Source organism: Odocoileus virginianus, chromosome 20, assembly GCF_023699985.2.
Source record: "Odocoileus virginianus isolate 20LAN1187 ecotype Illinois chromosome 20, Ovbor_1.2, whole genome shotgun sequence".
Classification (NCBI taxonomy): Eukaryota; Metazoa; Chordata; class Mammalia; order Artiodactyla; family Cervidae; genus Odocoileus; species Odocoileus virginianus.
In genome coordinates this window covers 38,430,555-38,447,774 of record NC_069693.1, presented here as the reverse complement: position 1 = coordinate 38,447,774, position 17,220 = coordinate 38,430,555, and the positions used below count along the sequence as shown (strand labels likewise).

The 17,220-nt window shown below is 44.1% G+C and overlaps 2 protein-coding genes across 7 annotated transcripts in view; one reads left to right on the top strand and one right to left on the bottom strand.

The window, feature by feature from the left end:
* The window catches only part of RBL2 (RB transcriptional corepressor like 2), a 42,701-nt gene extending 40,333 nt beyond the window's left edge, over window positions 1-2,368 (top strand). Inside the window, exons 22-23 of one of the 2 annotated variants that reach the window (XM_020873070.2) lie at window positions 914-1,085; window positions 1,237-2,368. In XM_020873070.2, the coding sequence (XP_020728729.1) occupies window positions 914-1,084 (171 nt within the window). In that variant the 3' untranslated portion in view covers window position 1,085; window positions 1,237-2,368. Of the gene's footprint in view, window positions 1-913 lie in introns of both variants that reach the window. The other variant, XM_070451302.1, reaches the window with a different exon arrangement.
* Window positions 2,369-2,423: 55 nt separating this feature from the next.
* On the bottom strand, window positions 2,424-11,751 carry AKTIP (AKT interacting protein). Of its 5 annotated transcripts, none has more exons than XM_020873073.2 (10): window positions 11,655-11,751; window positions 8,890-9,003; window positions 7,504-7,709; window positions 5,364-5,428; window positions 5,179-5,279; window positions 4,601-4,689; window positions 4,423-4,521; window positions 4,212-4,319; window positions 3,384-3,444; window positions 2,424-3,221 (listed from the first exon to the last, which is right to left on the bottom strand). In XM_020873073.2, exons 2-10 carry the CDS (start codon window positions 8,929-8,931, stop codon window positions 3,111-3,113), a joined length of 882 nt encoding a protein of 293 aa, XP_020728732.1. In that variant the 5' UTR covers window positions 8,932-9,003; window positions 11,655-11,751; the 3' UTR covers window positions 2,424-3,110. The 5 variants fall into 5 exon arrangements, with proteins under 5 accessions (XP_020728732.1, XP_020728733.1, XP_020728738.1 ...); XM_020873074.2 differs by lacking the exon at window positions 11,655-11,751 and adding an exon at window positions 11,432-11,578; XM_020873079.2 differs by lacking the exon at window positions 11,655-11,751 and adding an exon at window positions 11,455-11,578 and having other exon boundaries at window positions 2,424-3,218.
* Between the last annotated feature and the right edge of the window lie 5,469 nt (window positions 11,752-17,220).

Here is a 17,220-nt window from a genome sequence, read left to right as displayed (position 1 = left end):
TTGCTTTAAAACATCTGAGAGATGAGAAATGAAGGTATAGATCAAATAAGACTGGCCAACATTGCTAAGTAGGGTGATGGTCATGTGAAGGTTCACTATATACGCTTTTCCGTTCCCATGTTTGACATGTCCTAAAACAAATGCATGTAAAATCTGGTCAGTATGCTTTCTACTAGGAAGCATGGACAATGAAATCAGTGGCACATGAAAAAAAAAATTATCTGAAAATAATGTAACAGCTGACTTCTGGGACTCTGGGGAAACTTCGTGCTGAAGGCACCTATACATAGATCCAGTCTTTCTAGCCCCATGGCAATATTCTTCTCACTCCAGGTTCCTCACGTGAACCGGAGCATGCAGAAAACAAATTTGCCTGACTTTCCTCAGTTCTCCCGAGGAAGATGTATAACATATTCTAGAATTCTATATTATACTTATGGATTACCTACCAGGGAATTAAGACCTCTCCTGTGAAACTCCATGGCTGCTAAAATGAGTAACACTAGACTGGGGAAAAGGGGGCATAATACTATATCAAGTCATGTTACTGTTTAAAAAAGGAAAATGGAAATGTATGGAATTGGTTAAATATGGCATAGTAATGTGATGCTCTGTAACTTTTGTAAAAAAGAATCAGATTTGTGAACTTTTATATTGTTAAAGTGTATATCAAAATCACCTCTGGAGCATGTTAAAAAAACAGAAATACTCTGCCTCTATCCCAGTCATCAGTGTCAGCTAGCTGAGAAGTGAAACCAGAAGGATGTAAAATTTGCTAGTTCTTTCCTTTATAAAGATGTTCAAACTCTTCAACGTAAACTGCTTAACTAATTTGAGGTTCTTTGATGCAACACTGAACTGTGTGTATTAGAATTTTAACGCTTTTTGTATCTATCTTTACCTCCGCCACCAGAGACTGAGAGAAATTAACAGTATGATACGGACAGGAGAAACTCCAACCAAAAAGAGAGGGATTCTTTTGGAAGATGGAAGTGAATCACCTGCAAAAAGAATTTGCCCAGAAAATCATTCTGCCTTATTACGTCGTCTCCAAGATGTAGCTAATGACCGAGGTTCCCACTGAGGTTAGTCCGTTGTATTGAAACTGTCTCTTCACAAACTCTGTTTAGCAGCAGCATTTAAAGCATGCTAGATTATGGGGCTCTTTTCCTGAATCCTTCCAGTATCCTTATGATATTTTTACTTACCCCAACTGCCTTTTTTCCTACCTTGCAGTGCTTGCCATCAAGGCTGCCTAGAATCCAACACAGTTGGATTTTTTAACTCTTTGGCAAAGCTATTCCAAGTATTACAAGTACTGCAGAGAACGAAGCGTACTTGTGTCTAGAAGAGGTCTCTGTTAACATGTTCCAGCAGAGGAACCATGTTTCAGTTCATTCCTGTTTTGTGGTCAGCCCTGGCCCTGATGAAAAGCAAAACTTGGCATTTCGTCCTAAAACACTTGGTAGGAGTGTGAGATTTCTGCATTCCTAAAAGGTAACAAATTGGGAAAGCACCCAGATTTGGGGGTCCTAGATAACCAGTCCAAGTCTCCCGTTTCCTTTGTGTAATTCTTCCCTACCCCAGTAGGTGTGGTGCAGTGTGACAAGTCTTTGGTGTGCAATGTGTGAGTGAACTTGTATAAGAAGTGGCACTTTAGGGCTGTAAAAAGCATGATTTTGTAACCCAGATTTTGCTGTATATTTGCGATGGCACTTTCTACAATGTGAACTTTATTAAGTACAAAACTTCTAGGCTTAATATCTTCTTTGATGCTTTTGTACTTTTTTTAAATTGTTAAAGCCCCAGTAGGTACCTTTTGGGCATGTGTTTGAAATTCTCCATTTTTGTTGATAGGGATCAGCTGGCTAAGTAAAGATTTTAAATCAAGTTGAATTAAGAGATTATGAAAAATTATGACCTCTTCCTTTAGGAGGTAGTTATCCAAAAAGACATGTGTCTTTATTAAGGTGGTATTTTTAAATATCTTTGGGTGTGTTCCTGGAAGTTTAAAAAAATAGATTGGAGAATTTTAGGTTTTTATTAGTACACAGTACCATTTATACAGATTAGAAAATGTTAATTTAACAGCTACTGAATTATCTATATATACCTTTATTAATCACTATTGTTCCAGCAGTTTTAAAGTTGAATGAATAATCTTATTAGGGAGAAAGTTCAATTGTAAATTGAATCAGTATAAACAAAGTTACTAGGTAACTTCATATTGCTCTGAAAGAAATATGGAACTTACACTGTTCAATTAGAATAGTGTTCTGCAAAAATATTTATAAAACCTCTCAAGATACTGCTACTGTAATTTTATATGAAAATAAGTGTATTTTTCAATAAAGCATTTATAAATTAATCTTTGTTTATATTGAGAAAAGGGTATTTAGTTTCCTGCATAAATGACAAAGAACAATCATTCATTGATTTATTGTCTCTACAAAACACACTAGTCATTCATCATTTAAATCTGACTTCATTAGAAACCGTTTTAACACTTTTTCTCCCTCCTGCCATAAAAATACAGTAATTTGCTTAAAAAAAAAAAACACAAAACACCTAAGAACAAGTGTTCTGGCTTCCTCTCACTCGCCTCGTATGTCCCTCAGTGACAGCAGTTTGTGTATCAGTAACACAGTGAGCTGAAGACTGAGGTTCATTCATTCAACTGCTCCTCCACTTAAAAGTGCTAATAAGCTATGGAAACTGCTCTCTATCCTTTCCTCTCTGCACCCTAACATATGTACAACTGAAACCACCAATTAAAAAATCATTATAGTGTTGAACTTTGCTTACTTCATTAGTTTAAATGAATGCAACTTACCTTTAGCATTATATTCAAAAAAATACGTAAGCTTCAAGGTCCCCAATAATTTGGAGTACTGAACTAGATAACCACCTTAAAGACACTCCTGACAGAAGTAATGCATCGCGTAAAGAGAGGTTTCCAGAACGTGCGGTTAGAAGCTAAGCACACACGAGCACCACTGACGTCAGCCACTGTTCACAGCGCTTTACTCTGCAGGCGGTCCTTCGCATTGGTCAGCTTCACGGGCCGGAGTCCAGCAGGAAAGTGCGCGGTGCACCCGATCCACCAGCTCTTAAGTCGCTACTGTTTTCTCTTCTTTACTGAAAGGCTGTACTGAGCCAGGCTTCACCCACGACAGGCCAGCGACATGAACACTTTTATTGTGCTGTTCTTCAGGCTTCTTCTAGGCACAATAAAAAACAGACATTACAGACCAATAAGGAGATTTCAGCACTGTACCAGTCTGTCTCCCCAAAAGTCACTGTATACACTCAGTGGTCACCAGTGAAGACAATTTAGGAAAGAAACAGCAAGTTACCTATTTCTAAAATGGCCATTTACTTACTTTCTGAGTCAGCATCTTCTCTCTGGCTTCATCATGGACAGAAGGATTCCATGGAGAAAAGCTGAAGGAAGAGAGAAACACTAAAGAGCGGCTCACTAAATTTAATATCCATCTTTAAGCCTGCTCCTCAAACAGAACTTAACAAGGAACAGTCTTAATCAGTTGTCAGTATGTAAGTTTCAGACACTACCTAAATGATTTTCTTATGTAATTATCCCTTAGAGAGCACTTTTCCTGGGTTAGCTCACGTAAGCCTTGCAACCACCCCTGATGTCCTATTACAGATGAAGAAAGCAAGGCACAGTAAAATTAAGTAACTGCTCAGGGTCACCAGAGCCAATTAAGGGCAAATGTCACCCCGTCTAAGTGCAGAGCCCAAGCTCTTAACACTACACTACGCTCCTCTCTCCCAGCAACACCCATGCTGCCCAAGAGCTAAGTCACTTCGGCTCTCAGCACTTGCAGACACTCTTTCCCAACACACTAACAGTGCTTGGGGAACCCATGATTCGGACTGTTCACGCACACTGATCAGTTTCCCTCCTTTCACCAAATCTGTACGTTGATGGGGTAATGACCATTTAAGAGGGGCTCCAATTGGAAAGAAAAGTCCTGACACCTGAGTGAGCACATTACCAGGATCTTTGAGAAACCAAAGTCACCCAATAGCTTGCTCCTGGCCAGTGTCATACATGTAAAGCTGAAGTCAAGTTAGAAAGATTGTAGGCTAGCAGATGGCTCACTTTCCTTTTAAATCCCCATTCTAAGGCCACCTGGAAAACAGAAGCCCAGTACAAGTACAGCTTATCTGGATAATGTACCACTCACCTAATTGCATAGGGGTCTTCTATTTTAGGTTGGTCAAACAAGCGAGCAGTGCACACCTTAACGCTGTCAACCACTTTACTTTTAAAAAGCTGAATATCTTTCTCGTACCTGTGTCAAAAGTTTAAATCAAAAGGTTACCAACATGATCTCCTTCACTGTCTTTTCAAATGTATCTTAAAAGTATCTTAAATGACAAAGCAGAGGAACATACAGTACTGCAGCCTCTGGGTTTAGGGGGCTTGCTGTATCAATCTTGTAGAAGACTCTCCTTGCGTACATCAGTACTTGCCAAATGTGATTATGGTTCCGCCTAAAGGGAAACACAGCGGGGTGACTAAGGCTTCCCTTTGCTGGCTTACATCACCACAAGAAACTCTTTATTTACTAACCTCCATTTTGCAAATGCTCTCTTCACATCGAGCTCACCCGAGGTGGGATCCACTAGCGGGTGAAAGACGGGAATATCAAACACCAAACGCTACAGCGAGAGAAGGACACTGCCTTTAATGGAAGCAGTGGAGCTTGTTAAACCCACACACAGAAGTTGTAAAAGGAACTTCACGACAAGGCAGTCTTGTTGCTTAAGGTCAAAGAGCTGCCTTAAAAGGGACACTTGAGTACTTTCACCATTTTCCTGTCAAAGTAAATTTTGCAAGAAGCAAAGGGAAAGTCGCTCTCCCCCACCACAGCAGAACAATCGCCACTCACGTGGCACGTGCTACACCACAGCTTCCAGCCTCACAGGCACACCCCGCACAGAGAAACAAGCAAGGCAGAAGCCCGCATGGCCAAAGATGGAACAAAGCAAAAAAAAAAACCCTCAAAGGACTACACAGCGGACAGAACATCCTGGGAAACTGAAATCATAAAAGTTATTAGGTCCAGAAAAGAACCAAGACATTCTGAAAGCCCCGTTAAGCCCTCCTCACTGACCACGCAGTGAAGCCAGAGAGTATCCCCCACTTACTGGACAGTCACCATCCGGGTAGTTATCAGGGATGTAAACTGTAAACTTAAATACGCCATCTTGATAAAGTCCATGCCGTATGAATATTACTCCAAACCACACTGCAGGACAAAATAGAAACACTTAAGGGCTAAGTTTGCATCAGCGGAATCAAACATGCTATAAAAAGAGCGAATGCTTCTTACTTAATGCAGATCGATAAGACGGCTGCACGTAGACACCTGGTAACTTCTGCTTCACAACCAAGGTACTGAAACAGAAGCAGAATAGTGAGACCGCAGGAATGTAAAGGACACATAAAGACCAAGCCACCCACATTCTGTAAAGAAGGAACAGTCCCTCAAAGGGCAGCCGATGCCCTGACCACACGGAGTCAGCGCAATCGGTTGCCTGGCCCTAACTGCTGTCTGTCTACTGGCTTCATAACATACGCACAGAGCAGCACAGCCAGAAAAGGGCCCCAGGTTAAGAAATGAAAGCCAAGCAGGGATTCACAGTCAAGTTTCCTCCCAGAAATCAGCTTCCCCAAAACACCATCTTGGCAGCCAACCTGTATAGTTAATGCTGGACATCAAGTTTTAGGTCAGTGAGAGTTGTTTGTAAGGTTATTGCTTTTGTGACCAAGGACAACAGATCTTACCCACACACATTCAAAAGCTCTTTGAAGGTCCAATTGTAAGTAATTAAGACATTAAAATTCCACAGGATTTCCCTCACTTGGGGGTCATTTTAAGTGTCAATGGGCAGCATCTGACTATACTCTGCTCCTGAATTCACCCCCAACTCAGGCCCTTGAACTCTGCAGGCCTTGGCGTGGGAGCCAGCGGGAGCTGAAACAAGGAAGACAGGCTGCACTGGCTCTTCTGGGACCTGGTCGTTATGCTCTGCTCCCTGCGGCTGAGCCATGAGCCTATACAAGTAACGCTGTGACCAGACCTAGGGAAGAACTGAAGGCCTTAAAACACATTAACCTGCCAACCCTCAGTTTTACTGAGAAATAACTTATTAGATCTCAGTTGACATTGTATTTCTTACCTATTTGCTACCACACTTATTTTTCAATCATTTTAAAGTAGTTATTCCATTTTTAAATCACTACAATTCAGCACATCAACAGCAGTGTGGATGGCAGATGTATCTCCTACAGAGCTTTGCCAGAAAGGCAGATTTTGTGGCCTAATACAGCAGATTTAACAGCACAACAGAAGCCTGCACTGCCTCGCCTCAAATACAGGCATCCATTAAAAGTTACCAGCTCACGCTCAGCCATTCGCACCGGGGCCTCAGACCCTCTGACCATTACAACATGAGTAAAGAAAGGGGGCACTGGAGGGTGCTCTTGAAACAGCTTCATGGGCAAAGGCATTTTTAAATGACTGAGACTCAGAATTAATTCTCCAGACTTGCTGCCCATGTAACAAATGACCAAATAAAATGCCATCTGCACTCACTCACTGCTTGAGCCCCTCTGATGGGCCAAGCACTGTTTCATTACTACTAGACTATGCAGAGGTGCCCATCTCCTCACAATCTATGGACAGGTACAACCTCAGTCCAATTTGTGACTTCTGTGAGTAGTCAAGTTCTTAGATGGAGCCCAGATCTTTTAAAACTTCCCAATTGTCTACTTCTGCCTTTGGGGGTCCTACAGAATAACTCAAATCCTCTTTCTAATTGATAGGCCTTCAAATACATGAAGACAGCTTTAATAAGTACTTTCTAAGTTTTCTCCAAGTTAGCGGTTCCTGTTCCTTCAATTGTTGACTCCTAAGGTCAGGCTTCCTGACCTCCGCCTCCTGGGACTGGCCTCTCAGTCTGTCAGGATGCCTCGTAAGGGTGATCGCCAGAATGAAGCACCAGCCTCCAGCTGCGTCTGACCCAAGAAAGAATAGATTGCCACTCTCCCACCATCCTGCCCTCTACAACCACCTCTTCAGGGGGTGAATTCCCCACCTCATATAAAGGTACACCAAAATTAAATTCCTAGATGCTTAATAAATCTCAAGTTTCTCCCTCCTCTTGCTTTTCAAAACAGACATGGAAATTAAAGCACATATTTGTCTTTGAATCTTACTTACCCAAGCTCTCAGTAAGAACAGTTACTTTTAGAAGAAGATATTTATATACCATCACTGAGGCCTTGGTGAAGAAAGATTACATTGCCAGCAACAGATTCCATCCTATATACGTTAAGACTCACACTGAAGGGGGATGGGTTTGACCGTCAAGATTAAATGGCTGCTGTTTACTGAGTCCATCAGAATAAATTTCATTCTTCACCTTTAAGGGTCATTCAAAATTTAACCGGACAGTTTCAGAACTTACAACTCTGCAAGAAGGGAGTATTCCAGGTAGAAAGGTCCGTAGGAAGCATGCGTGCCATTTGTTGACTGTGTTGCTGGGGCAGGAGATGTAGGCTTAGTTATGGGCAAAGCATTTTTGGGAATAGAAGGCAGCTGTTTCTTTGGAGCGGTGCGTGGAGGACTGGTTTTCACATCCCCTGTTAATGTCTTCTCTTCACCATCAGACCGCTATTCAAGACGAAGTGGTGAGAACATTTGTTAGGATGATTCTTAAATCACAAGGCTATGTGTGATGTCCTTCAGTCCTTGACTGAAAAGCTGGAATGACTCTCTTACAGGGACCTTCTAGCATCGTGATCGAGATGACCTGGAAGTCTGTTGAGTGGGCAAGCTATTATAGACAGCAGAATCAAGCTGATGCAAGGCTAAACCGTTAGAAAAACTCATTCACCAGCTGTATCCTATAAAGACAATAAAGCCAATGTTTACAGGATTTACATGAAACAGAAAGAAAGGGTTTCTCTTCAAGGCCCCAGAAAGAGGGCAAGGGGTTACTACATAATTAGACCAGACTAGAAAGGTGCCCTGGCACATAGATGTAGAAAGTTGGGTGCTAAGCATCTCAAAACAAATAGTGTAATGACTGCAATTAGTCACTCCCTGATGTCAGCACTTTGGTTAGAAACAAAGGATGAACCTCTTCTCTCACTCACATGGGTCTGATTTTGATCTGGTCCCTAACTGGTATGTTTTTACATTTGGACTATCATTAGTATAAACTGTCATTCTTAGTCAAAGACAAAGGTCTAAATGATTCAGAGACTAAACTACCACCCCACAGGTATTTCCTTGGCTCCAGAACCATCAAAGGCTGTATCATCAGCTCTATTAAAAGTGTACACAGTATCAGATACAGGAAAAAAAAAAAAAAAAGATTACTAGAGTATTCTCTTAGACATGGAATTATGGCTGACATTTTCTTTTTCTTTGCATATTTTAAGCTTCCCTAAAACATATTTTATTTTACAAGATATTTTAGTTAGATAAATTAAACCAGTGCTCTCAAGCCTGACTTGACCACATTGGACTGGCCTTTCCCAAAACTTCTCTAGTCATGAAATCTTGAACTTTGTAGAAAAACTACCTACAATATGTGTCACAAATTTCATCATGTGTGAATATAACCTAAGTCAAAATAACAGAATCTTGATTACCAGAATGGTTTCTGAGATGTGATCTCGGTCTCAGCTGACTTTAATCAAGGAAATAATTATTTCTCAAAAATAAAACCTAAACTAGAAAACCAAAGTTAATTCTGCTAAGACGATAGGCAACCTTAATATGGATTATTCTGGCCTCTGTTTTGACCCAAATAGGTTTCCTCCCTAAGTTCATCAACGATACCTACTTTGCGTACAGAGCTTGTAGACATGCTCCAGAAAGGGTTCATAACGTGTGCTCCCAACAAAGAAGTTCAGTGGTCTGTGTCATCAAATTCTTCTGTCCTCAGAATTCACTTCACCTTAAAATGAGACGGGAAAACAGAGAAACATATTGATACCAACAGTTAAACACTTCTGAAATAGTTAAGAGCTAAATCTGAACCTCTAAACAGGAATACAACAGAACGTTATATAATATGCAGTTATAAAAACCTAGGGGAGAGAGTCTTCAGAAATAGTTTCCTTCTACACCCCCTCCCTCTTCTGACTCCAATTTCTTTCCCATCTTTAAATGCCGACAGGAATCTGTGTACTGAGTCTTTGGCCAGGATTCAGAATATTCAGTGACACAGTTCAGCTCTGGTGCCAGCAGTGCAGAAGATATGGACTAAACAGTTGCTACCAGCAGAATATCTAGGCATCCGACTGCTGGGAAAGCCAGGTTCTGAATACACTGTACCCACAGACACAAAAGGTCTATCATAGTTCTCAGGGTTACGGGGACTGAAGATCCACGGGAGCTGATTTAAGCGTGTCTTAAACACAGAATGATTCTCTCCAGTAAAACTGGCAACCAAAAACAAAGCATGAGAGACAGAGAAAACTGGATCCCGTTGGGACCATCCACATACACACACAGAAAAACCTGATCTTTTCAACTGTTTCAATCCTGGAAACAGCAGGATTATGCATTTAAGGAACTGCCAAGCAATATGTACAAACGCAACAGAAGGGGGCCAAAGAGACCTTTCACAAACACACATCTTCCACCAAAGCATCATGAAGTGGATAAGAAACCCTGTCTAAAGGTCACAAAGTCAGTGGGTCATTTACTAACAACACAAGGGAGAAGCAGCAAGTGGAGCTGTAAGGACAGCAGCTTGTCTGCTCCGGTGACATTCCCCCAGGCTCGGTCAGGTTTAAAACAGCTCTGCTCAATTCCTACTTGCACCGATCAAAAAGGCTGAAGGTGGAAAGGGTCAGAACTTCAACAGTATTTTACCAAATTTATGAGCAAGTCATTAGAGTAGGATGTGCCAAATGTCCCCATTCAGCAAAAATGTGTTTTCTGCCGAGCCCATGACATACACAGGTGGGTCTCTCATCCTGCCAGTGCCCATTACTGCTGTTCTGCTTTCCAAGATACAGTGTCACCCAATAATTAAATCAAAAGAATGTGGGTTCTGGTTCTTCCACTTACCTAATGACTTAAATCCAGTAAGCAGCAACTTATTGCTGAGAGGTCTCTGCAAACCTGTGACTATTATACAAGCCAAAATGGCAGGGCACCAAATCTGTAGTGGGGTTAAATATCCCTGTTTGGCGCAAATGAAAACAACATGGTTTTCAGATTCAGAGTAATGGGCAGCACCCAACCGTCATCTAGGTCAAACCTAATTTGACAGGGGAACCCTGTTCCCCTGGGACACAGTGCTCACCACCATGTAAATTGACTGGGGTGGATTACTCACCTGTAAGGTCTCTTCCAAGTCTAATACCTAGTAATTCTATGACTCTGCCTTTAAGAATCAAATATTAATCAAACTTACCCCCAGGTTCCTCCTGCCTTTAAGAAGGAGGTATTGTCTACTGCTGCCTTTGTTTCCAACAACGACATAATCACCTAGAAAAACTGCAGCACGCTTTTCAGGAGTAACTACATCATTTAATAGATGTCTACTGGGCAGGTACAGCATTTTTCCAACAGATGTGCCATAGATGGAAGAAAACACAGGACAGGTCCTAGTCATTCCGAAACAATCTAAAAATTTCTGCTGATCTGGTCGTACAAACAACAAAAGACTGTCTCTTAATATCATACAGCTGAGAAGTCGTAGTTTAGCCCTATACGAATTATCCGCACGTGTACTGAGCCAAAACTTGAGACGGGCGGGGCTTACCTCCTATGTCTAAACAGGCACATCACCCCGAACAGACTTAAAATCACACGTTATAGAGGTGACAGAGCAGGACCCAGGGAAAAGATGAAAATGCCTCGGCCCCGGATCTCTGGGGACAGCCGGGACCGGCACCCTCGCCCGGGGCGTAAACCCATCTCCGCGCACGAAGGGAATCTGGACAAACCTGTCTCGGGATGACGCAAGGCAGGAGCCAAACCCTGACCTTGCTGCTAGCTCGAGGCCGGCCCCGGGCCCCGAGACCCTCGGGTGAGGGGGCTGCGGTCCTCGGACGCTACCCTCAAGCTGGAAGCAGGGACGGAACCGGGCGAGGAAGGAAGGCCCAGGACTGGGAGAGCCAGCTCGGCCTGCCTCCCCTCCTCAGGCCGGCCCGGTCCAGCCCCCGGTCAGCCCCCAGGGCCAGGCCCCGGGGTCGGCGCCCGCCTGCGCAGCAGGTGCCTGCAAACGCGGACAGGTGCCCGGCCCCGCCCCCGTGTCCCAGCGCGGCCGCCGTCGCCACAGTCTAGAACCCCCGGCAGAGCACACAAATGCCGGGCCTGAGGACGCTGGCGGCCCGGGTCTGAGGACTCCACGGCCCTCGCGCACCTACCACAGCCTGGCAGCGCTCCTCACCTCGGTGTTTTCAATGCAGTGCTCCCAGCGGCCGAGCGCCGTCGCAGTCCCACAGCATCTCTGGCCGCAGCGCCAGCCCAGCCCCTGCCTACTCTCCGCCCCTCCCGGCCCTGTTCTCAGCCTCCGGCTCCGCCCCGCAGCCCCATCCCCAGGACCCGGATGCTTCCGCCCAGCCTCGCGGCGCAGAGTGGTTCCTATACCTGTCGGTCAAACACGTTCTTCCGGGGGCGTTGGGGCGGTGGCTAAAGGTTCTGCCAATCAAATCTGCTCGGCTCGGGTGGGGCCGCGCTTGCCCCTCCCCTTACGTAACAGCCCCCGGAGAGAAATGTCAGTCACAGAAGTATCACTCCCTGCGAGGGAGGGGGGATTGTGCTTAGAGGGGAGGGGGAGGGGGGGCGGAAACAAGCGCCCGGACATAATTGGTGATAGCGCCTGCCAGTCACCATGGAGACCCGCCCACGGGCCTAGGCGTGGCCGCCGGTGCTGGTCGCGAAGGCTGTGACTGCGGGTTTCCCGAGCCTGAGTCAGGGGTGGGTAGGGTCGCGGAGCCGGAGTCCCGAACTAGGAGCCTGGGGGCGGGGCCAGCCACCGCCCGACCGCCCCGGTGCCCGCCCTGGCTCGTCCCTTAGTCTCCCGCTGCGCCGCCAGGCCGGAGACCGCCACGTCGGGCCCACTCGGTCTGGCCGGCCCGCAGTGGGAGGGGCTGGGGCCGCTGTCAGGTTGGGAGAACCTGGGAGAACGTTTGGTGTATCCTTGAGAAATGCCCGTTTTCTATGTCAAAGAGTGGAGGAGCGCATAGGTACAGAAAACGGGACCAAACTCCCAAGTCACCCCTTGGCAGTAGCCTAGCTGCCAGAAGGGCTTTTAAAAGTATACCTATCGGACCTGACCTATAAAATCCGAATCCGAGGGGCGATGAGTACCAGGAATTTACATTTGTGGTAACTTCCTCTGGCGATTCTGGTATGCCTTGAAATATGAGAACCTCTTGCACGGTAACGAAGCTCCCGGTCCTCTGATTTTTTAATTGGTATTTTTTTTACCTAACAAAGGTGATGTGGAACATCTTCACCACATCTAACTCCTTTCACGGGAGTCGTTTCAGACTGAATAAAGTCTAAACGCAGCCTGATTGACAAGGCACACCCTGTGCTGGCCTCATTCCCATATTCCCATCTCATTTCCCACGTTTCTCTCTGGCCTCATTCTGTGGCGGTTGCCCTTGGCTTTTACACCTCCGAGGCTTTTCTTATAATGGTGCCTCCTCTTGGGGTGCTTTTACAGTCCCCACCTAACTTCGGGATCTTATACTCAGAAGAGGAGAAATGGTCTCTGATCTGGCTGTTTTGTTCAATTTTTGGTGGCCTTTCACATTCTGGTAAAATGACCTCCTTGTTAAATGGCAGACAGCCAAACGCTCCTAATCCCCAAGGGTTGGTTCTGAAATCCAACTTCCTCCTCTAGTGAAAACATTCCTGAGCCACTTCCGTTTGTCCAGTTAAAATACACTCGGGAATGTTGTAATGCCCTTACTATTAGTCCCAGTCAATATAAAGAGGAAGATGAGCAGGAAGTCCTTTCTCCTGGCCACAGGTGATCGCCCTTGGCACCTCTCTGACCCAATCCCTCCTCAACTTCTTGGCAGTCTCATCATTCTTTCCTAAACTTTTTCTGATCCCACCTTCAACCCTCCTTCTTGACAATCTCATCTCTTCCCTAAGCTTCACCAAGGACTCACATATATTTCTCCAGCTCAGACCTCTCCACTTTGCCTCAACTCCAGGTATCCAACTGCCCATTTCGGCACTGGATGCTTCAGACACGTATCAAAATCCTTAGAGCTGCACATGCCAGAAAATCCAGCTCAAATCGACTTGCATAGCAAGGAGATTTGCCTCATATGGGAGGGCAGGGTCCAGTGGTGGCAGTCTGGACTTCAGGCACTGCTTTCCTTCCAGTGCCTGGAATGGCTCCTTAGACACACCCAGGTGTGATAATGGCTAGCAAAACAGAAAGCATCTGTTTCTTCCACAGATCTCTTTCACAGAGCAAAGATACCTTTCCCGGAAGTTCCCCAGAAGCAATGCTCACGTTTCAGTGACCAGAAACAAGTCACGCGCTGGTCTCTGCCCACAATGAAACCAGTCAAGGTCAAGTGGAATGAGTCTGCCATGATTGGCTAGGGGCTCAGCAAGATTTACCCTGGGCCCTGGCCTTTAGGCAGAGGAGTGACATGATTGGTTTGTATTTTGAAAAGGCCCATGGAGAAGGAAATGGCAACCCACTCCAGTATTCTTGCCTGGAAAATCTCATGGACAGAGGAGCGTGGCAGGCTACAGTTCATGGGGTCGCAGAATCGGACATAACTGAGTCACTAAACAACAGCAGCTTTGCCTGGAGAACAGGCTGTGGGGTCACGAGAGCACTTGGGAAAACGTTGCGGTAGTTCAGCAAGAGACAGCTGCATGGATTTGATGGTGAAGATGGAGAAGTGAATGAGTTCAGATAGTCAAGAGGTCGATAGACAGGACTTGCCCGTGGATTAGATATGGGAATGAAGACAAGGGGTGTGTCAAGGATGAAGCCTAGATTTTGACTTGAGCTACTGGATGAATGGTGAGGACTTTCACTAAGATGAGAAACAGTAAAAGCCATGGTGTTTGCAGGGGTGGAGGGATGGGGAAATAGTTCGGTTTCAGTTAGGCAATGTTTGGGGGTGTTTCTTTAAGTTCTCTTGCCTGTGTATTGTTAACTATTTCCCCCTTCTTCCTGACTAACAGAGCTTTGATTTTTGTTGAGGAGTCTTGCCCTTCAGTGGTTTCCTGTTCTTGGGGCAATATAGTCACCGTGGGCCTGGCATGGCAGGGCCTATCTGTCCAACCCCATAGGCCCAGGCTCCAGCCACTCACATTCTTTTAATTCCTTGGACGTGTGATGCTCTCCCAGTCTCCCAGTCCTTTTCTCAAAAAGTCGGGGCATAGAGGCTAAACACGTCTCTGCTCAAACACCACTTCCTGAGGGCAATTTTCTGTCTATGTGGGAGATGACTTGTTAGTATCTCTCTCTCTACTATATAGTAAGCTCCATGAAGCAGGCACCATGTCTGCTTCATTGTTCCTGGCCTCCCCAGCATCCAGTGCAATGCCTGCGTGTGGTGGGTGTGAAACAGATCCTTGACAAATGAAGGGCAGAAGCAACTCCGTTCAGTTCAGTTGCTCAGTTGTGTCCGACTCTGAGACCCCATGGACTGCAGCACTCCAGGCTTCCCTGTGCATCACCAAACTCCCAAATCTTGTACAAACTCATGTCTATCCAGTCAGTGATGCTATCCAACCATCTCATCCTCTGTCATCCCCTTCTCCTCCTGCCTTCAGTCTTTCCCATCATCAGGGTATTTTCCAGCATCAGGATATTTTCCAATGAGTCAGTTCTTCACATCAAGTGGCCAAAGTATTGGAGTTTCAGCTTCAGCATCAGTCCTTCCAATGAATATTCAGGACTGATTTCCTTTAGAAGCAACTACAGTATATTTAAAATATCAACCAATCTGATGCCTCCAGATGTGCACCAAGGAGCTGATTATGAAAATGAGGATGATTTATTTAAAGGGAAATGAAAAGGTAGCCTTGAGGTACCATTTCTTCAAGACTAAAATATAAAATACTAAAAAAAAAAAAAGCTACTGACCCTAAACCTTACCTGTAAAACATTTTTAATCACTTCATATTATATTCATTAGTCTAACCTTTTGGAGCATATCTGATATTTGTGTCAAAAGATGAATTCTTGGGACTTCCCTGGTGACCAAGTGGTTAAGACTCCATGCTCCCAATGCAGGGGGCATGAGTGTGGTCCCTGGTTAGGGAACTAGGATCCTGCATGCTATGTAGCCAATAAATAATAAAAAATAAATTTAAAACACTTTTAAAGAATTTTAAATTATTTAAAAAGAATTCTTGCATCAGGACTTAAGCAGACTTGTGATCTCTATGAGTAGTCAAGCCTCCTGCCCGTGTTCCAATAAGCAAAATGTTCACTGAGTCCATTTTTCTTTTGGTCTCTGGGAAATTAATGTAGAAAGCCAGTTTAGATCACTGATTTACTACTAAAGGAAGGCCTGAACAGAAGGAAAGGGTCAAATGATGGTTAGTTGAAATGTGTGTTTCATATACATGAGCCAGTATTTTAAAGCTCACTTCATTTACCTCCTAAATCCTTTTCCTACATAATATGGTATGTATATCACTGTTTACATAATTACTGTTCAAGATACTTGAGATGATTATATAAGACTGCATTTATTTTAATATATCAGAGAAAAATGCAACAACACATCACTACCAGGACTTTATGGATAGGAATGTTTAGGCTGAGACCACAGTAATCTTTATTTTAAAGTGAATAGGTTTAAGGGAGGATATTAAGTATTATAGTTAATGATCCTCAGATATGGCAGAAATCATGAGTTTTTGACAATGATTCAAATTTGAGAAACTGCTATAGAGGATGGTATGGCTTTTATCCTTTCTGCATCCTCACTGATAATGACAGTTTTCGCTTATAACACCACAAATGTGCTTCTAGTTTTGGGTTGCATCACATTTTCTTCCCTGACCTAGTTCCTATAACTCCTGACTCTTGAATAAATTAGTGAGTGGATGATTGGATTATTGGATAGGTAGATGAAATAGATGAATTTTACAGAATACAATATTTCAAATCTAAATCAGAGTAGCTGACAGACAACTGTGAGTATTTACACCTTAAGAAAAAGCAATCGATATACAACATTGCGGTTCACAGAGGGCCAGAAGAGAACTGATTTTCTTTTATAAACCAAACAGTGCTTTGAACATGGCGTGACACTGCAAATAACCACCCACTCTCTTAGCGTGCTGCTGGCTATTCCACCAGCCACAAGAACTCCTGTTCTCTGATTGGCATTGTATGCAAAATCACCTCACTCTGCAGTTTCAGAGCATTTGGAGAGATGATGAAGGCTTAAGGTTAGTTTTAGCCAGAGGGTAGATTTCAGAAAAGGAAAAAAATGGAGAAAGCAATATTCATCCATTAATAAATATTGATAATTCAGGGTCTGCTGTGGGCAAAGTACTCTACCTGACATAGACACCTTTCTTTCTTACAATAAGTAAATAAAGATCTGTGAAAGTCAAGAAGTCCCAATGATTTTGAGAGTCTGCCACCCAAAGTAAATTATGTTATCACTCTCATTTCTATGTTCCAACTTTCTATTATGAAAATTTTCAGTCATAGAGAAAAGTAGAGTAAAAGGACTATCCTTAAACTCACCACCCAGGTCAACAACATATTAATGGTGTAATAGTTCTGCTGTATTTCCTTTTACTGTCTTAATTTTTTCCACCCAAATCATTTAAAAATAAGTTGCAGAGGAAGACCAAGATGGCAGATGGGGAACTCACCACCCCCCACAAACACATCAAATACATCTACATGTGGAGCAATTCTCACTGAAAACTAACTGGAAATTGGCAGAAAGATATGTTCAATCAAGATTGTAAAAAGAGATACACATGAACCTGGGTAGGAAGGGAAGAGAACCCATCTGGTCAGGACCTATGCCCCTGGGAGAGGACTCAGAAGAGGAGGGGGATTACATGGGCTGAGATCCTCCCCGGGGCGTAAGCAGTTTGAGTCACATATTGGCCACACCAGCCCTAGGGGAGTGGGTCTGACTCCAGGAAGATGAGTCCATTTGGCTGGCTGGAAGGCTGGGAGGACTAACAG